At 47.9% G+C, this 21,554-nt stretch overlaps 1 protein-coding gene across 2 annotated transcripts in view; it reads right to left on the minus strand.

Annotated features, from left to right (window-relative positions):
- The window catches only part of LOC119978211 (ras-related protein Rab-26-like), a 378,668-nt gene that overhangs the window by 133,746 nt on the left and 223,368 nt on the right, over positions 1–21,554 (minus strand). For both annotated transcript variants that reach the window (XM_038819652.1, XM_038819653.1), the window contains exon 4: positions 20,949–21,015. In XM_038819652.1, coding sequence (XP_038675580.1) covers positions 20,949–21,015 — 67 coding nt within the window. The remainder of the gene's footprint in view (positions 1–20,948; positions 21,016–21,554) is intronic.

A 21,554-nucleotide genomic window follows, 5' to 3' on the forward strand; every position in this document is an offset into this window, starting at 1 on the left:
TTGGCATGAAGTCACGTTGGAACCATTTACAGCAGCTGTATCAAAACGAGAACCTGGCGACCTCACCTCCAGAGGGGATATCGGAGAGGGGAGCTCTGGTCACCATCATCCTCCAGGGTGCCAATTGCAGAGATGCATCGGAGAGGATGCGGGTGATTCAGATAAGTGGTTAGATCTGGGCATCTCGAGGGGGCGGGGTAGTTTGCCGGCCTTAGCGGCCCTTCACGCCTGTGAACCTTGAGGTTTGAAGGGGTCTGGCGGCTGGTATGCGAGCATCGCTTCCCGTATCCCCTTTGCTGTGCCTGTGGCGATATCACTGCTGAGGGATCACCCTTCCAGAGTGACAGCTGGAAAGTGGGTAGGAGCAGGTGAATCCACAGGGTCAGCACAAGGGGCAACTTTGAGGTCCTTGGGTGGGGTCCCGTGAGATGCCAGGCTGCATGGGCAGAGTGGGGTCTCTGACAAACAATGGGTGGTTTACAGCCTCATGAGGGCTGCAAACCTTCACAGGGGGGAGGACGAGTGCAGTCAGAATGAACCCCCACACTCAGGCAGCACTGTGAAGCCAGAGGGCATGAGGGGCGGGATTCTCCCTTCTGGGGACTAAGTCCCCACTCCGGCGGGAAAACCTGCGCCAACCACTCCGGCGTCAACAGCCCCTGAAAGTGCAGAATTCTCCGCATTTCCGGGGGCTAGATTGACGCCAGAGGGGTTGGCGCCACTCCAGCCAGCGGAGAAGGGCTGGCACGAGTTCACGCAGCGCGGAACGGCTGGGGTAATTCCGCGCAGGCGGAGACCAGCTGGCGCATTCTTGCGGATGTGCGGGTGTTCTCCTCCCCGCGCATGCCCTTGGTGAATATGGCAGAGCCTTACAGGGGCCCGGCGGGGAAGAAAGAAGTCCCCCCCATGGAACAAGCCCGCCCACAGATCGGTGGGGCCCGATCGCGGGCCAGGCCACCGTGGGGGCCCCTCCCCCTGAGGTCGGATCCCCCCCGCGCCCCACCGAGCACCGTCTCCACACACTCACCTACTGGCCAAAAATGGACGGCTGCTCGGCCCATCGGGGCTCGGAGATTCGCCGGGGGGCTGCTGTCAACGGCCCCCGACCGGCGTGGCGGGAATCCCGCCGCCACCCGTAAAATGGCGCCGGAGAATAGGGCAGCCAGCCTCGGGGCGGCATTCGTGCCTCCCCCCCCGGGGATTCTCCGACCAGGCGGGGGGTCGGAGAATCCCGGCCGAGGTCTGCATGTTCAAGGCCACTGGTTATGGAGGCCAGCCCATCAAGGATTAATGCAGGGGTGGCGGCTGTCCAAGTCGGAAGGATGGTTTTAATCTGCAGCCTATGGCTGCTGGGGGGATGAGGGTGCCCTCTAAAGGTGACGTTGACTGCAAATTGCAGTCGTCACGTGTTTCAGGTGTGCCTCACCTACCACAAGGGCAAGTCAGTTGCCTAATCAGCTCCCTGACTCTTCCTTGACAAGTCAATTATGCCAATTTAGTCAGCAGTGCAACGCATCACTCCAATGACACTGATTAGTGCCCAACTGCACTAACTCTTTCAAAGCCCACATGGGGAACAGGGCACAATATTCAAAGGCTGATGGGTTTTGGGGAATTTGGGAACTTTGGAAACTCCTTCCCCCATGCCCTGAGAGGGCGTGGGTGAACATTGGATTGGTCCATGATCATGCTTGGCGAAGTACTGCCGTGGTTTGCCATTCCTTTCTCCGGCATGGCTGACCAGGAAACTCTCTTGTTGCTATCAGGCGCATTGGGAAGATTCACAGGTTGATACCCAACCTGTTTGGCCATGTTAGGAACACACCTTCCATGGCCATCAGGTGCAGATGTGGGCGTCAAACGTAACACTTCCATCCCACAGGTAGTGGCGCCACCACTGTGCCACAAAACCTCTGCCAGGAACACTACGGGCGGCATTCTCTGGTCTCATCCGTTGCAAGCAAGAACGGAAAATTTGGCGTTCCGGCCAAAACTCCATTAGCTTTTAGCGGCACCGGAAAATCCTGCTGCAAATGAGAAGGAAAAGTTTGGCCGGCTTTTCCAACTATTGCGAACCGGTGCACGTTGGGGTTATACATTGATTACATTCTTCTTGGAAGCTATTTTTAAATGCTCATCTAGATATAAATTGTAACTAAATTTAAAACAGGAATCTATGTCAGGAGTGCATGTTGGCAATATCAAAGGTTGTGGTGTGGAAAGTGGCAACACAGAACACATATAATAGAAATACAGAAATCACGATATCTGTGGACACTCCAATGCCAGGGTTGAGAAAATCCATCCTGTTCATTGACCTGAAACAGTCACTATTTCTCTCCACAGATGTTGTCTGATCTGTTGAATTTTGCCAGCATTTTGTGCTTTTATTCTGAGGAAAGGGAAAGGTTTGGAGGAAACATAGACTAACCGGGATAGAATGTTTGAAATTAGAATCTCAATTAGCTTCTCCAGATCAGAGCAAGAGCTCTCTTGCATTCTCCTTATCAAAACAGATAATTCCTCGAACTTTCCAATTGTGGAACTCCATTCTATCAGTTGTTCTTTGCTCCCACTATCCAGAGGTTTCCATGCCCAAACTTGCTATTGCCCATAGATCATGATCTATTGACATTGTCCCTTGCTTATTTCAAGCGTGGTCTTAGGAACATAGGATATCAGAAGAGGAGTAGGCCATTTGGCCCATCGCACCTGCCTTACCATTCAAGCAGATCATGGCACCTCTCCGCCACCTTTCTCTCCTACCCCTTGATGTCATTAGTCTTCCAAAGGATATCTGCAGTCCCCATCGCTTTCGTTATGAGGAAAGACTTTGGGTAAAATCAATGCAAATTAAAATCAGGAGAGGAGTACAACAGGCGGTTTTGTATCACTTACAGTCAAAATTACCCCCAATCTCTCTGTCGCTATTATTTTGGAAGTACTCAACAAAATTAACCTAGTAACGTGTTAAAATATGAAACAAAATAGCCGTGGCCCTTCAGGGTATTCTCATTTCATAAACTAGCGAAGAGTTCAATTCAAGACGGCAACTTTAACTGTGCGTCACCAAATGCTTACCAGTCAGTCGCATAAACGCATTTATTCTGGTGGGGACCCAACCCAAACAGTCACATCTCAGCTTCCTTCAATCATCCCTGAGGTGTGCAGGTGCACAAAGATCTTGAGAATGCAAACAGGATGTTAGCCTCACGACGCCTGCATGTGGCAAATCTACCATCTGCAGACGTTGTGGGGGATTATTAACAAGGCAGAAGAAAAATAACTGACAAAATGATAGAAGATTAAGATAATTCCCTGTGACCTCAGGCAGCGGAGCCTAAGAGTAATTGAATCCCATAAATAGCTGCGAAATAACGAAGGCCAGATCTCAACAGGAATTCTAAGTTCACCCTGCCATCACTCCGATCTGTCTCTACAATCAGAGAACCAAGTTAAATTTAGGTAGTTGAAGATCAAAGTGAGGTGAAAATCTTCATGCTGTGTGGGACTTTCAGCTCAAGTTGTTCCTGCTCAAGATTGAAAACACATCTGACAACACCAAACATAACCAATCTGCCTCTGCTTTAAAGTACTTAGTAAAAGAAGCAAGAGTGATATGTGGAGAAACGTTTTTACGCAGCGGGTGCTGGGGTTTGGAATGCAGTGTCTGAGAGTGTGATTCAATTGAAGCATTCAAAATGGAATTGGACTGTTTTCTGAACAGGAAAAATGTGCAGGGTTACAGGGAGAAGGCAGGAATTGGTACTGGGTATGTTGTTAATTTGGGAAGCCATTGCAGACATGATGGGCCAAATGGCTTCCTTTTCTGCCGTAACAATTCTGTGATTCTGTTTAATGCATGTACAATCCCAGGAGGGTTGCCAACTCGGGTTGGATGCTTTCACAATAGCTTCATCACGTGACCAACTTCATCTGCTCCACGCTCTCATTGGTCACCCCACATGCCCATCCTCCCTGTGCCCCGCCTTCGCACACCACCTGGAAAGTGAACAGACTCTTCGTTCACTCGGGGGGGGGGGGGGGGGGGGGGGGGGTGTTGGCGTAGTGGTACTGCCACTGGACTGATGATCCACAGACCCAGGGTTCAAATCCCACCACGGCAGATTGCAATAAATATCTGGAATTAAAAGTCTAACGATGACCGTGAAGCCATTGTTTTTTTTTGTAACTTTAGAGTTCCCAATTATTGTTTTTTCCAATTAAGGGGCAATTTAGCATGGCCAATCCATCTAACCTGCACATCTTTGGGTTGTGAGGTTGAAACCCACGCAGACACGGGGAGAATGTGCACACGCCACACGGACAGTGACCCAGGGCCGGGATTTGGACCCGGGTCCTCAGCGCTAGTGCTATCCACTGCACCACATGCTGCCCAAAACCATTGTTGATTGTCGTAAAAACCCATCTGGTTTACTGATCTGTCTAACATGTGACTCCAGATCCACAGCAATGTATCAAAACCGCTACAAAGTTTAAAAGGAAAGAAATTGGATGGACCACTCGGCATTGACCTAGACACTGGAAAAGACAATGGCACACCCAGCCCTGTCAACCCTGCAAAGTCCTCCTTATTAATATCTGGATATCTGGGGGCTGGTGCCAAAATTGGGAGAGCAGTCTCACAGAGTAGCCAAGCAACAGTCATCCTCACGGAATCATACCTCACAGATAACGTCCCAGACACCACTAACACGATCACCTGGGTGGCGAGGTGGTGGTGGCACAGTGGTATACAGTCGGGAGGGAGTTGCCCTGGGAGTCCTCAACATCGACTCTAGACCTCTTGAGGTCACATGGCTTCAGCTAAAGCATGGGCAAGGAACCATCCCGCTGATTACCACATCCACCCTCGGCTGATGTATCAGTACTCCTCCATGTGGAGCAACACTTGGAGGAAGCAATGAGGGTGGCAAGGGCGCAGAATGTACTCTGGGTGGGGGACGCCAATGTCCATCACTGGGAGTCGTTTGGTAGCACCACTACTGACCAAACTGGCCAAGTCCTATAGGACATAACTGCCAGATTGGGTCTAGTGAGCGAACCAATAAGAGGGAAGAACATACCAGGCCTCATCCTCACCAACCTGCCTGCCGCAGATGTATCTGTCCATAACCGTATCAGTAGGAGGAACCACTTCACAGTCCTTGTGGAGACAAAGTCCCTACTTCACATTGAGGACCCCGTCATTGTGTTGTGTGGCACTACCATTGTGCTAAATGCGATAAATTCAGAACAGATCTAGCAACTCAAGACTGGGCATCCATGAGGTTCTGTGGGCCATCAGCAGCAGCAGAATTGTATTCAGCCACATTCTGCAACCTGATGGCCCGGCATATCCCCCAGTCTACCATAACCACTAAGTCAGGAGATCAACGCTTGTTCAATGAAGAGTGCAGGAGGGCATGCCAGGAGCAACATCAGGCATATCAAAAAATCAGGTGCCAAACTGGTGAAGCTACAACGGAGGACTACCTCCATGCCAAACAGCATCAGCAGCAAGTGATAGACAATCCCACAACCAACGGATCAGATCTAAGCTCTGCAGTCCTGCCACATCCAGCCATGAATGGTGGTGGACAATTAAACAACTCACTAGAGAGGACGCTCCACAAATATCCCCATCCTCAATGAGGGAGGAGCACAGCACATCAGTGCAAAAGACAAGGCTGCGGCATTCGCAACAATCTTCAGCCAGAAGTGCCGAGTGGATGATCTATCTCGGTCTCCTCCAGAGGTCCCCAGCATCACAGATGCCAGTTTTAAGCCAATTCGATTCCACCCAATGTGATATCAAAAAACGGCTGAAGCCCCTGCATACTGTATGAGCCCTGACAATATTCCGGCTGTAGTGCTGAAGACTTGTGCTCCAGAACCTGCTGGACTCCTAGCCAAGCTGTTCCAGTACCGGCAATGTATAACATTACCCAGGTATGTCCTGTACACAAGAAACAGGACAAATCTAACCCGGCCAATTACCACCCTATCAGTCTACTCTCAATCATCAGTAAAGTGATGGAAGGAATCATCAACAGTGTCATCAAGCAGCATTTAGCAATAACCTGCTCAGTGTGGGTGCTGCCAATATCACTCAGCTCCTGACCTCAACCTACCCCTACCTTCCCGCTGGTCTGGTATATAGACTCTTGCCTCTGTAACCCCACCTTGAGAGCAAAGTGGTGCTGCCTGTGAAGCTGGTGCAGAGTCCAAGGTGCTGTGGGCATTGTGTGATGCAAAGTAGGGGAACAGACGTCACAGTCAGGAGTGAAGAGCAGGTCGGCAGGTGCACATCGCTTACATGCGGTCGTGAATCACGCCGATCTAACTAGACACCAGCGTGGCCTTTTGATCCAGTGTGGCAGAGTGATTCCGGCGAACTGCCTTGAGGATGACCGTCCAAATATACTGATGTATTCAAATGGCGTTCCTGACATGTCATGTTGGGAAAAGCGTGCCGTGCAGCAACTGATTTTTTCGCTCCTGCGATATGTTCCCCTCCGGCCCATCATTAGGCCCACTGCGGGTGAGGCCGGAGCATTCCAGCCAGAGGCAGGGGGTGTGGGCGGTCAGTATCAAAGGGTAGCATTTGTAGCCCAATCCTAATTGCCCTTGGTCGCACGCAAAAATGTCACCATCGCTTCCGAGTACATGTTGACGCGCTCTGTGAATGCCAGCGCAGCTGCCACTTCCATTGTTGAGTTGTTTGAGTATTTGGGGACTCAGCGCTAAACCTCTTCCCATCTGCGTTGGCAAAGCACTTCCGGTCTCTGTGGCTCCGACTATAGTTGCTCCCACAAAACAACAAGCACTCAGGGGATTCAATGGAAAAGCAACAGAATCATGTTGTACAATTGTACTTGAACTGTTTTATATAATCATGTAAATATGACACAAAATACACTTCAAAGCTTTCCGAGGAAGCGTGAAAAAAAAGACTTGTAGCCGCAGTTAGATAATAAGGTGTTGCGCGTCAACCAGGGATACTAATGAGATTTTTAATTGAGTGTGACACATACATCAGTCCTGTGATTTATAACTGCTACACTTCCACACACAACAGGTTATTTATTAATGAAATATGTCGGGTGAAGATTATTTTTAAAGGAATATTATTTGACATTCTTTTATAAAGCATATTAAATAGGTGAATACGATTAATTTTATTATGAACATGAGTTACACCACACCCTTTATTTGATGACATCTGACCCTGCAGATGTTTGCTTTAGTTATACACTCCGACCAACTGTAGCAAACTGTCACCTGGCTGTCTGACAGGTCCCTAATGTGTTTGGGGAGAAAAAGCTGCTAATGCATATTCACGCTGGCTTTGTTTAACAATGATGAAAGAGCATGTCGCTTGGAGCTGAATAAATGTGCCAGCCTGCAACTCCTTAACTGCTTGAAGCTCGGCGTATCGGTCACATCCTGCCTACAAAGCGTGAAGAAAGAGAAATTGCAGACAGTGAGAGGCAAGAAATGATGTTCTTAGCTTTGAATAAGCCACACATACTTTCCCTTCTTCTGCAATACCCATGATAAGAATTAATGATAGTCTGCACACAAGAAGACCACCATCATGCCAGCACAACAGCACCTATACTTCCTCAGGAAACTAAGGAAATTCAGCATGTCCACATTGACTCTCACTAATTTTTACAGATGCACAATAGAAAGCATCCTGGGCGCGATTCTCCGCACTCACGCCGGTTCGGAGAATAGCGGGCCGCGCAAATTTTCACGGCGACGCAGGTCCGACGCCCTCCAGGTTTCACGGCGGCGATGGGTGCATTCAATGGGAAACTCCATTGGCAACGGGGGGACCAGAAGATCCCACCACCGGCCAATGGCAGATTGTGTGGTAAATCCCACAGGCCTGTTCCCATGCTGTAAACATCTATCTATCTTTGGACTGTGGAAGGAAGCCGGAGCACCCGGAGGAAACCTACGCAGACATGGGGAGCAGATACAAACTCCAAACAGATATGTGAGAGATCAACAATTTAAACACTATTGCAAGGTCCACCTTAAGACTAAGATCAGCAAATTGTCTACTTGACATCAGTGGACAATGGGATTTATGCACCACAAATGATTGTTTTTAATTGCTTAAGACCCAAACCTTCAGAAGAAAAACTGCCAAAAGATAGAGCAAATAATCAATCAGGTTTAAGGAATGGATTAAACAACACTAAATAGCAGGAACTGAACTCCATTGTCACAAGCGCTCAATTAATGAACAGATCAAAACTGCCCCTTGATCTAACAGCTCTCTACCCCAGAACCATCCTTCCAGCAAAAAGCCACATTTTCAAACAATGCATCAAATTCATTTGAGGAAGCTCTCTCTTCCAAAAATCCCTTCTAATGCTGAAGCCTGAATATCCCACGGTTGGCTCTGCACTGATTCAATAGCAAGTGGGAAGATGTGCAGCAGTAAATCAGTGGAGGTCACAATTCCCTTGGAACTCATCCCGCTCTGGCCCCTGCTCCGATGTTTCCCAGCTTCACTTCAATAAAGTATGAGGGAATCACCTTCCAATCCGTGGATGGCTCCTCCTCGATAAGGTATTAAAGACACGGTGATTCCTCAGATGCCATCAGCTCGATTTGATCTGTCGGGAAAACCAACAGGATCAGGTGCAATGCTGGTTCTGCACATCTCCCAATATTGGCCCCTGTAACAGTGGAGAGGAACGTTGGGTGGGGAAAGCTAGCATTCCACCTGATCCCGGGGGCTTCCTGACCAGGGAGTCAGGTTAAATTTGCCCCCTGCTTGTGAACCACGCATGCCATCATTTTTGATGGGTTATGTTTAGATCTGTATAAAACATCCAGAAAAGCTGGAAATGTAGTCAAAGAGATTTGTGTAAAATTTGAAGATAGCTTATTTGTGAACCAATTTTGGTGATTACATTTTTGGAAGAGCTGCACTGTTGCTAATGATGTTCTCAACTACTTTGTGCCACAGTGCTTAGCACTGCCGCCTCATCGCACCAGGGACCCAGGTTCAATTCCAGCCGTGGGTGACTGCCTGTGTGGAGTTCATATGTTCTCCCTATGTCTGCGTGGGCTTCCTCCGGGTGCTCCCGTTTCCTCTCACAATCCAAAGATGTGCAGGATAGGTGGATTGGTCATGCTAAATTTTGCCCACAGTGTCCAAAAGGTTAGCCAGGGTTATGGGGTTACAGGGATAGAATGGAGGAGTGGGCCTGGTTAGGGGGCTTGTTCAGAGGGTCAGTGTAGACTCGATGGGCCGAATGGCCTCCTTCTGCACTGGAGTGATTCAAAGTAAATATGCTGTGACACTACTATTTAACCTATTTAAACTAAGTTACATGTTTGATGCTTTGTATTTTTGTAACCATTTCTTCATCGTCTCTTTAGAGCCAGAAGGTAACAGCTGTTTATCATTTTACACAGAGAAATTGGTGGTAAACCTGTGCCCAGAGAAACTTCAAAATGATAAAGAGAAACAGAATGAGAAGGAGAGGGAGACAACCAAATAGAGAGACATAAAGAATAAGAGACAGATTGGGCGAGCGAAACAGATGGGAAGAGAGGGTGAGAATGAGTGATAAACAACTGTAAACGTAACCGGGAGAGAGAGAAATAACGGGGGAGGGGGGGAAACAGGAGAAAGAGAGGAGAGACTGAGACTGAGAGGCAAACAGATGAAAAAACAAGACGGTACAAAGATTCAAAGAGAGAAAAGAAATATTCCGGGAATAGTTCGGAAAAAACATCTCTTCTTCAGTGACTCTGTGAGTCAATATAATAGGACAATAAAACCACTCTTTTCATCCATCCACTTTGAAGAAAACAAGTGAAAATATCTGTTGTCAATAAATATGAGGCAGATGGTTCCGTGAAATAAATCTTTTTTGACAGCAAAATCTGATGGCTTTTATCGAGGTATATTGATTTTGGTTCCCAGCATCATTTATTGCTCTCCCACATAAGGTTAGTCAATCTGTGTTCAATTTACCAAGGAAATACTGGGAGACAGTCATTGTTCTCTGTTCTCCAAGGGACTATACCAGCGAGAGTAGAGATACTTTCTGTCAAATTGCCTTTGTTGTACAAGTGACATAGAACATAAGAACATAAGAACTAGGAGCAGGAGTAAGCCATCTGGCCCCTCGAGCCTGATCCGCCATTTAATGAGATCATGGCTGATCTTTTGTGGACTCAGCTCCACTTTCCGGCCTGAACACCATAACCCTTCATCCCTTTATTCTTCCAAAAACTATCTATCTTTATCTTCAAAACATTTAATGAAGGAGCCTCAACTGCTTCACTGGGCAAGGAATTCCATAGATTCACAACCCTTTGGGTGAAGAAGTTCCTCCTAAACTCAGTCCTAAATCTACTTCCCCTTATTTTGAGGCTATACCCCCTAGTTCTGCTTTCACCCGCCAGTGAAAACAACCTGCCCGCATCTATCCTATCTATTCCCTTCCTAATTTTATATGTTTCTGTAAGATCCCCCCGCATCTTTCTAAATTCCAATGAGTACAGTCCCAGTCTACTCAACCTCTCCTTGTAATCCAACCCCTTCAGCTCTGAAAACTGAACACAATACTCCAGGTGTGGCCTCACTAACACCTTATACAATTACAGCATAACCTCCCTAGTCTTAAACTCCATCCCTCTAGCCATGAAGGACAAAACTCCATTTGCCTTCTTAATCACCTGTTGCACCTGTAAACCAACTTTTTGCGACTCATTCACTAGCACACCCAGGTCTCTCTGCACAGCAGCATGTTTTAATATTTTATCATTTAAATAATAATATCTTTTGCTGTTATTCCTACCAAAATGGATAACCTCACATTTGTCAACATCAGATTCCAGCTGACAGACCCTAACCCATTCACTTAATCTAGCCAAATCCCTTTGCAGACTTACAGTATCCTCTGCACTTTTTGCTTTACTACTCATCTTAATGTCGTCTGCAAACTTGGACACATTGCACTTGGTCCCCAACTCCAAATAATCTCTGTAAATTGTGAAAAATTGTGGGCCCAACACTGATCCCTGAGGAACACCACTAGCCAATGAGAGAAACACCCATGAATCCCCACTCTTTGCTTTCTATTAATTAACCAATCCTCTTTTCCATGCTACTACTTTACCCGTAATGCCATGCATCTTTATCTTATGCAGCAACCTTTTGTGTGGCACCTTTTCAAAAGCTTTCTGGAAATCCAGATATACCACATTCATTGGCTCCCTGTTGTGTACCGCACTGGTAATGTCCTCAAAAAATTCCACAAAATTAGTTGGGCACGACCTGCCCTTTATGAACCCGTGCTGCGTCTGCCCAATGGGACAATTTCCACCCAGATGCCTCGCTATTTCTTCCTTGATGATAGATTCCAGCATCTTCCCTACTACCGAAGTTAAGCTAACTGGCCGATAATTACCCGCTTTTTTAAACAGTGGTGTCATGTTTGCTAATTTCCAATCTGCCGTGACCACCCCAGAGTCTAGTGAATTTTGATAAATTATCACGAGTGCATTTGCAATTTCCCTAGCCATCTCGTTTAGCACTCTGGGATGCATTCCATCAGGGCCAGGAGACTTGTCTACCTTTAGCCCCATTAGCGTGCCCATCACCACCTCCTTAGTGATAACAATCATCTCAATGTCCTCAGCTGTCATAGCCTCATTTCCATCAGCCACTGGCATGTTATTTGTGTTTTCCACTGTGAAGACCGACCCAAAAAACCTGTTCAGTTCCTCGGCCATTTCCTCATCTCCCATTATTAAATCTCCCTTCTCATCCTCTAAAGGATCAATATTTACCTTTGCCACTCTTTTTTGTTTTATATATTTATAGAAACATTTACTATCTGTTTTTATATTCTGAGCAAGTTTACTCTCATAATTTATCTTATTATTCTTTATAGCTTTTTTAGTAGCTTTCTGTTGCCCCCTAAAGATTTCCCAGTCCTCTAGTCTCCAATAATCTTTGCCACTTTGTATACTTTTCCCTTCAATTTGATACTCTCCCTTATTTCCTTAGATATCCACGGTCGATTTTTCCCTCTTTCTACCATCCTTCCTTTTTGATGGTATAAACCTTTGCTGAGCACTGTGAAAAATCGCTTGGAAGGTTCTCCACTGTTCCTCAACTATTTCACCCAGTCTACCTTAGCTAGCTCTTCTCTCATCCCATTGTAATCTCCTTTGTTTAAGCACAAAACACAAGTGTTTAATTTTACCTTCTCACCCTCCATCTGTATTTTAAATTCCACCATATTTGTGATCGCTCCTTCCGAGAGGATCCCTAACTATGAGATTATTAATCAATCCTGTCTCATTACACAGGACCAGACCTAGGACCGCTTGTTCCCCCGTAGGTTCCATTACATACTGTTCAAGGAAACTATCGCGGATACATTCTATAAACTCCTCCTCCAGGCTGCCTTGACCGACCTGGTTAAACCAATCGACATGTAGATTAAAATCCCCCATGATAACCGCTGTACCATTTCTACATGCATCAGTTATTTCTTTGTTTATTGCCTGCCCCACCATAATGTTACTATTTGGTGGCCTATAGACTACTCCTATCAGTGACTTTTTCGCCTTACTAATCCTGATTTCCACCCAAATGGATTCAACCTTATCCTACATAGCACCGATGTCATCCCTTACTATCGTCCGGATGTCATCCTTAAATAACAAAGCTACACCATCTCCCTTACCATCCAATCTGTCCTTCCGAATAGTTTGATACCCTTGGGTATTTAACTCCCAGTCGTAACCATCCTTTAACCATATTTCAGTAATGGCCACTAAATCATAGTCATTCATGATGATTTGCGCCATCAACTCATTTACCTTATTCCGAATATTATGAGCATTCAGGTAAAGTACACTTATGTTGGCTTTTATGCCTCTGTTTTGAATCTTAACACCTTGATCAGTAACCTCTCCTAAGTTATTTTTCCTCTTAACTTTTTTCTCCTAATTTTTCTTGTCATTGAACCCATATCTTCATGTAACAACCTGCCACGTCGCTTTCCATTTATGTTTTTACTTCCCGTTTTATTACTTTTAGTATTACTAGGCCTTTTCACTGAGTCACTATACCTTGTATGTCGCCCTTTTTGATTTTTGACTATGGCTTCTCTGCCTTACACTTTCCCCCTTACTGCCTTTTGTTTCTGTCCCTGTTTTACACTTTTGACTTCCTGCATCGGTTCCCATCCCCCTGCCACATTAGTTTAAACACTCCCCATCTGCTCTAGCAAATAGCCCCCCGAGGACATCAGTTCCAGTCCTGCCCGGGTGTAACACGCCCAGTTTGTACAGGTCCCACCTCCCCCAGAACCGGTCCCAATGCCCCAGGAATCTGAACCCCCCCCCCCCCCGACACCATTCCTTCAGCCACGTATTCATCCTATATATCCTGTTATTTCTATTCTGACTAGCACGTGGCACCGGTAGTAATCCTGAGATCACTACCTTCGAGGTCCGATTTCTTAACTTCCTTCCTAGCTCCCTGTATTCTGCTTTTAGGACCTCATTTACCTTTTTTTACTTATGTCGTTTGTACCTATGTGTACCACAACCACTGGCTGTTTACCCTCCCCCTCCAGAATGTCCTGTACCCGCTCCGAGACATCCTTGACTCTAGCACCAGGGAGGCAACATGCCATCCTGGAGTCTTGTTTGCGGCCACAGAAACGCCTGTCTATTCCCCTCACAATTGAATCCCCTATAACTATTGCACTGTCACACTTATCACCCCTCCCCTCTGCAGCAGAACCAACCATGGTGCCACGAGTTTGGCTGTTGCTGTTTTCCCCTGAGAGGCCATTCCCCTCAACGGTATATCTGTTCTGCAGGGGAATGGCCACAGGAGATTCCTACACTACCTGCCTCGCTCTCTTGCTCTGTCTGGTGGTCACCCATTCCCTTCCTGCCTGCGGGGCCTGAGCCTGCGGTGTGACCACCTCTCTATACGTGCTATCCACGATGCTCTCCGACTCGCGGATGCTCCACAGTGTCTCCAGCCTCCGCTGCAGCTCTGAAACTCAAGCTTCCAGATGTAACTAGAGACACTTCCTGCACACATGCTGACGCTGGGGACTGGAACTGTCCCCAGCCTGCCACATGGAGCAAGAGGAGAAGACCACGCCTGGGAGCTGTCCTGCCATGATTTATTCCTTTAAATTAAACTTTTGAAATTAAACTTTAGAAAGATGTTTTTGTGTCGGATTATATCCAATCTCCTGTATACTATTTAATTAGCTTTATCCCTGAGTAGTTATCTTGCTTGATCTGACAACAAATTAAATAGTTATTTAATTGAAATTTAAAAAGTTATTTAAATCAACTTAAAAATTGTAATTTAAATCAACCCAAAATAGTTATTTAAGTGAGATATAAAAATTAAACAATAGTAATTTAAATGAAAATGAAATGAAATGAAATAAATGAAAATCGCTAATTGTCACAAGTAGGCTTCAAATGAAGTTACTGTGAAAAGCCCCTAGTCGCCACATTCCGGCACCTGTTTGGGGAGGCTGGTACGGGAATTGAACCGTGCTGCTAGCCTGCCTTGGAGTGCTTTAAAAGCCTGTGCTAAACCAGCCCCTTAATCAAATTAAAACTAGTAACTCCACAAATTTTCAAATTTAGCCCAATCTGCCTTTCAGCCAAACAGGTCACAGTCTCCTGTGATGTCACTTTACCAGGTTTTTTTTGAATTTTGAAATAAAGAAACAGACAAGCAGCTGTCCTACCCGCAGCGCAATTTCCCGCGCAGGTCCGCTCCTCTCTGCTCAGCCCCGAGCCTGGCGCTGCCTTTATCCTCTCCCCTTCAGCAGTGTCCCGCGCAGGTCTGCTCCTCTCTGCTCAGCCCCGAGCCTGGCGCTGCCTTTATCCTCTCCCCTGCAGCAGTGTCCCGCACAGGCCCGCTCCTCTCTGCTCAGCCCCGAGCCTGGCGCTGCCTTTATCCTCTCCCCTTCAGCAGTGTCCCGCACAGGTCCGCTCCTCTCTGCTCAGCCCCGAGCCTGGCGCTGCCTTTATCCTCTCCCCTTCAGCAGTGTCCCGCGCAGGTCTGCTCCTCTCTGCTTCCGGAAGGTAAGTCTTGTCATATATCTTGGCTACATAGTTTTCTATGAGTATGATGGGGACATATTATACTGCACAATTGTTGTGACTCAGTGAGTAGCACTCCCGCCTCTAAGTCAGATGGTTGTGCATTTTTAGGTCTCGCTCCAGGGATGTAAGCAGAGAATTGAGGCTGATCTTCCGGGGCAATGGTGAGGAAGTGCTGCACTTTCAGAGGAGCTGCCTTTTTGGGATTAGCCATCTCGCCTCTCTGATGGGTGCACATTTGTGTGTGAGGTGTGAGGTACCGTGTATTGCACAATTGGTAAGTATTTGCAATTAACGGGAACTGAACCATCAAACAACTGCTTGGCTGGCAGTCGGTGACATTTTGATCAGGTGCAGGCCATTTGGCCTTTCAAGCCTGCTGCACCATTCAACAAGATCATGGCTGATCGAGTTGTGGTCTCAACTCTCCTTTCTTGTCTGTCCCCCATAACCCTAGACTCCATTGCCTCCACCCCACAACAGGGGGCCTCATATTCCCAAGCCCCACGGGGAGATCGATTGGGTCATCCCTGTGGGTCTCATGAGGGTCATTACATCCCTACCCCATAGTACATAGGTCCCTCTATAATTGGCAGTGGAGAAAGTCTCCTTTGGCTGTTTCCAACTGTTGTGGGGCTGGGTCGGTGAGGAGGGTGGGTATAATGTATCAGGGAGCGTCGCTTCCATGTCGATCATCTGGGGGGGCTCTCTGTGACCAAACTGCCATCCGAGATAATGGATGATTCTGTTTCCATGTCTGATCCAGAATCCTCCATCTGTGCATATCAGTATGCTGGCCCTTGGGGGGTAGTACTGCCTGGCTCATGGATGATGGGCACGAGGGATGAGGGACTGATTCATCTGACAGGGCTGGCTCTTGTGAGAGTTTCCTGCCTTGGAGATGGTCCACTCCTTGGTTTTGACCGTATAAGAGACTGGTCCAGTCTCCTCTATGACGTCCCGATATCCACCGGGCACTGTCGCCAAAATTCTGGACCTCGCTCTGCTTCCAGTGGTCATGGTACTTTTTCTGGAGATCTTGGGCAGGATTCTCCAATACTGAGGCTACGTCCCCATGCCCGCGAAAAAAATGCATGCGAATCACTCTGGACTTACCTGGAGAAGGTCCAGAGTGATTCTCCTACCTGGAGGGGGCTAGCAGGGCCCCGGCGTACTCCTTGCAGCTCCAGCTGCCGACACGGGACCCTGCACTTTCAGTCGGGGGTCCGTGCATGCGTAAGGCGGTGGCCTGTGTTGGCCGCCCCGCGGGACAAGGTGGACCAACACCGCAGACCGGCATCAAGAAGATCGTCGTCCCCCCCCCCCCCAGATCACGCGCACTCGTGGATCGGTGGCCGTCCTGGAGGCCGCCCCCCGGTGAATGATCCCCTCGCCCCCACCAGAGAACCACGCCGGTGGGAACTTTGGCCAGCTGCACTTGGAGAATTGTCGCGGGGGCCTCTTTCAATGGTCCCCAAATGGCGCCGCATCGACTGCGTGCGCCCGATTGGTGGCGTTTCTCCGGGGACCGGAGAATTGCGGGAGCGGCATCGGACATGATCTCGGGTTTGATGCCTATTCTCCGCCCAAGCACAATTTCGGCGACGAGGCCCGTAGAATCCCGCCCCTCCCCCCATTTCTTCTCCACCTTCCCACGAAGATTGGGAAACATTTGGCTTAAATGGGTTCATAGTCTTCGGCCCATCAGTAATTCTGCCAGGGCTACACCGGTCATTATATGTGGCTTGGTTGAACAGGAACCGTGCCAATTTTGTCTCAACTGATTCTGTGGGTTGTTTTTTTATCCCCCTTCTTAAAAGTCTGTACCACTCGCTCAGCCAAGCTGTTTGAAGAAGGGTGGTGTGGGGCTGTCCAAATGTGTTTGACTCCATTTGAGAACTTTGAAAATTCCTCATTGGTAAAAAGGGTGCTGTTATCAGTGATGAGCACTTCTAGGGTACCATGGACACTGAACAATTGGCGTAGCCTCCCTCCGACGGTCGATGAAGTGGTGGGCGGTATCTGGTAAACATCCATGGGTGGGTTTGAATCCCAACCTCATCATCGGCATAATATCTTCAGGAGTCCCGAAGAGGTTACACAACAAAGGTTTATTCGGTAAACAGAAGTATTAGGCCACCACGTGACATCCAGCACATACGCCAAGCCTACCGATCATGCCAGTCCCAATCCGGGCCAGCTTTTAAGTGCAAGCTTCACGAGCCCCAGCTGCTTGGCTTCCGCCACTCAGCGAGGGAGCTCGTATTCTCAAACCCCACGGAGAAATGAATTGGGTCATCCCGGTGGGTCACATGAGGGTTATTACACCACCCTATCAAGGCCCTTCAGGATGTTATATGTTTCAATAAGATCACCTCTCAATCTTCTAAACTCCAATGGGTATACATCTAACCTTTCGTCATTAGATAAACCTGCAACCCACAGATGAGTCCAGTGAACCTTCTCTGAACAGCTCCGAATGCAATATATTTCTCAAAATGAGACCAAAACTGTACACATTATTCCAGATGTGGTCTCATCAAGGCCTTGTACAGCTGTAATAAAACTTCCACCTTTGTATTCCATTCCTCTTGCAATAAGCATGGTAGCATGGTGGTTAGCATCAATGCTTTACAGCTCCAGGGTCCCAGGTTCGGTTCCCGGCTGGGTCACTGTCTGTGCGGAGTCTGCACGTCCTCCCCGTGTGTGTGTGGGTTTCCTCCGGGTGCTCCGGTTTCCTCCCACAGTCCAAAGATGTGCAGGTTAGGTGGATTGGCCATGCTAAAATTGCCCGTAGTGTCCAAAAAAGTAAGGTTAAGGGGGAGTTAGAACATAGAACATAGAACAGTACAGCACAGAACAGGCCCTTCGGCCCTCGATGTTGTGCCGAACAATGATCACCCTACTTAAACCCACGTAACCCAACAATCCCCCCATTAACCTTACAATACGGGCAATTTAGCATGGCCAATCCACCTAACCCGCACATCTTTGGACTGTGGGAGGAAACCGGAGCACCCGGAGGAAACCCACGCACACACGGGGAGGACGTGCAGACTCCACACAGACAGTGACCCAGCCGGGAATCGAACCTGGGACCCTGGAGCTGTGAAGCATTGATGCTAACCACCATGCTACCGTGAGGCCCCAAGTTGTTGGGTTACGGGTATAGGGTGGATACGTGAGTTTGAGTAGGGTGATCATTGCTCGGCACAACATCGAGGGCCGAAGGGCCTGTTCTGTGCTGTACTGTTCTCAATTCTCAAGTGCCACTATTCTATGCGCCTTCCCCCTTTTTATCCCCCTTCTTAAAAGTCTGTACCACTCGCTCAGCCAAGCTGTTTGAAGAAGGGTGGTGTGGGCTGTCCAAATGTGTTTGACTCCATTTGAGAACTTTGAGAATTCCTCATTGGTAAAAAGGGTGCTGTTATCAGTGATGAGCACTGCATACTTACGTTATTTGATTCATGTGCCAGGACACCTAGATCCCTATGAACCAGCAAGTTCTGCAATCTTTCTCCATTTAAATAGTATACTGCTTTTCTACTCCTGTCAATGTGGACAAGTCCACATTTACCCAGGCTATATTCAATCTGTGAAATTCTTGCCCACTCACTGAACCTATAGATATTTGTTTTTCTGACTCGCTACCTCCTCTTTACAATTTAAGAGCTTAAGGCTATTAGGCCGTCAAACCCCAAATGGCAGGCAGTGGGGTAGGTGTGTCACCTGCCATGTTTTATTTCTGTAAACTGGATGCAGTGCAATCCAATTTCTATGGCATACTTTTGTCCCCCTATTTAATTTATTCCCTTAAATTTATTGATGACCTGGCCCATCAGTAAACACAGTCCATGAAGTATTGGATTGTTGTGTGATAGGAGTGCATGTTAGCGCTTGGGCACCCAGGGTGCCAACAATTAAATGTTAATTGTTTATTAATTGTGTAATATGGTAGCAGAGAATAGTTCCCTCAAGGTGAAGTTTGGGTTGGGAGGTGCATGCTGTAATGTTGTATCTCTGCAAATAAATGCTTCTCAATATGTGCAAATATTGGCTCTAGTTCTATCCTTCACCACGTGGCAATCTGGATTATTAGCATTCAAGGCCTCTTTGGTTTAACACCCAATCATTAATATGGAAATAAACCATGCCAGAGGGTTAGAATTGTGAGTTCGCTGAACTCCACACCTGGGGCGCGATTCTCCGCCCCCACGCCGGGTGGGAGAATCGCGGGACGGCCGGGCGAATCATGCCACACCGCCCTGGCATCCCCCGCGATTCTCCCAACCCCCCCAAAATGGCGTGTCACGTTTTGCGACAGGCCGCTCGGAGAATCGCCGCTCGCTGTTTCTAACGGCGACCGGCGATTCTCCGGCCCGGATGGGCTGAGCAGCCTGCCGAACCCGATCGGTTCACGTCGGCGCCAACCACACCTGGTCGCTGCCGATGTGAACAGTGCGCGAACGCTGTGTGTCGGGCCTGTGGGGGGCGGAGGGAGGATCGAGCACCACGGGCGTGCTCAAGAGGTGACTGGCCCGCGATCGGTGCCCACCGATCGTCGGGCCGGTGTCTCTAAAAGACGCACTCTTTTCCCTCTGCCGCCCCGCAAGATCAAGCCGCCATGTCTTGCGGGGCAGCGGAGGGGAAGACGGCAACCGCGCATGTGCGGGTTGGCGCCGGCCAACCTGTGCATGCGCGGCTGATGTCACTTAGGCGCCGCCGGCCGCATCATTCCCGGTGCGCCGCTTTGACGCAAGTGTCAAGGCCCGGCGCGCCAAATTCACGCGCCACCGCTCCTAGCCCCCTTGGGGGGGGGGGGGGGGGAAATAGGGGGCGAGGAGCGGCCTCCGATGCCGGAGTGAAACACTCCGGGTTTCACTCCGGCGTCGACTGTTTGTCTCCCTTTGGGAGAATTGCGCCCCTGAACTTCCAGCATGTGCTCTCACCTCTGTGGTAGGTGCACTTCATTATGAAATTTATCTCTTTTGCTGCAGATGTGATCAATTTGTTCCACTCTTTTGAGATTCGATTGAAATAATTTCGTTGTGAGGAACATTCGGAACAAATCCAGCATACACTCCATCCTGGCTGGCTTTCAGTTGCCAGAGGCAAAGTGAGAGTGGGATTAATACTGAAACATGCACGCACTTCCCCTTATCCCGGTCCCATTGCGAAGTGCCCCTTATTTTATTTCATAAGAGTTGATCATCCTGTGCTGAGGTGAACAGAACAGATACATTTAGGGGAAACTAGATTAACACATGATAGGGTGAGATGAAGATAAAGGGCAGCTGGTGGCAGAGCAGTATTGTCACTGGACGAGTAATCCAGAAAACAAGGGCGAATGCTCTTGGGACCCGGGTTTAAAGCCCAACATGGCAGATGGTGCAATTTGAATTCAATAAAAATCTGGAATGAAAAATCTAATGACGACCATTATCAACTGTCGTAAAAACCTACCCGGTCCACTAATGTCGTTTAGGGAAGGTAATCTGCCGTCCTTACCTTGGCTTACATGCGACTCCAGTTCGGCAGCAATGTGTTTGATTCTTAAATGGCCTAGCAAGCCAATCACTTCAAAGACAATTAGGGATGGGTAACAAATGCTGGCCTTGCCAATTATACCCACATCCCATGAAGAACAAAATAAATGAAAAATAGAAAAGTGGGAGGAAGCTCCAGCAGCGTGCACAAAGGTGTGGACCTTTTGAGTTGAATGGCCTGTTCCGGTGCTGTAAATTCTACGTAACACTCATCATGAAATGCACAATGAAATATATTCGCCAATGACGGCTATCCCTTACCGTGGGCATCTCGATAATAAGCATGAGTCACACTGCGAAATCGCTCTTGTCCTGCAGTATCCCAGATCTGAAACCAAAAGGCAAAGTCCATCAGCTTTTCTTGTTATGTTTCCTGTCGAAAGATCAGCACTTCCACCAATTTGATCCAAATTCAATTTCCTGCCCATCACTGTATTATTTCAAATCAGAACAGAGAGAAGTGCGTGCCGTCACATGTGACATCCACCAGTATCGCAGTCACATTCTAAAACCCATTGGCAATGATGAAGCGCAGCTGTACTATTTGTGTTTTGAAAGACTTTGTGGCATCATCATTGTTCATTTATTTACAGAATGAGGCGGCCACTAGCTGTAGATCCCTTCCTGGTGCAATCGGTAGAATAAGGCATCTTTTTGAACTGCCATGGTCCTTGTACAGATGCTGCCTACCCAGGTTATTATCTTATTAAAAGCATAAAAAGAAAATAGACAGCAAATAATTAGATAGTGACTGACAATGGCATACGAATAATGCACATTGGAAAGAAGTCTCCCCAGGTCTTCGCCACCTCTTTCAAAATCTGGGGTGGCACGGGAGCATAGTGGATGGTACTGCTGCCTCACAGT

The sequence above is a fragment of the Scyliorhinus canicula genome, chromosome 15 (assembly GCF_902713615.1).
Source record: "Scyliorhinus canicula chromosome 15, sScyCan1.1, whole genome shotgun sequence".
Taxonomy (NCBI): Eukaryota; Metazoa; Chordata; class Chondrichthyes; order Carcharhiniformes; family Scyliorhinidae; genus Scyliorhinus; species Scyliorhinus canicula.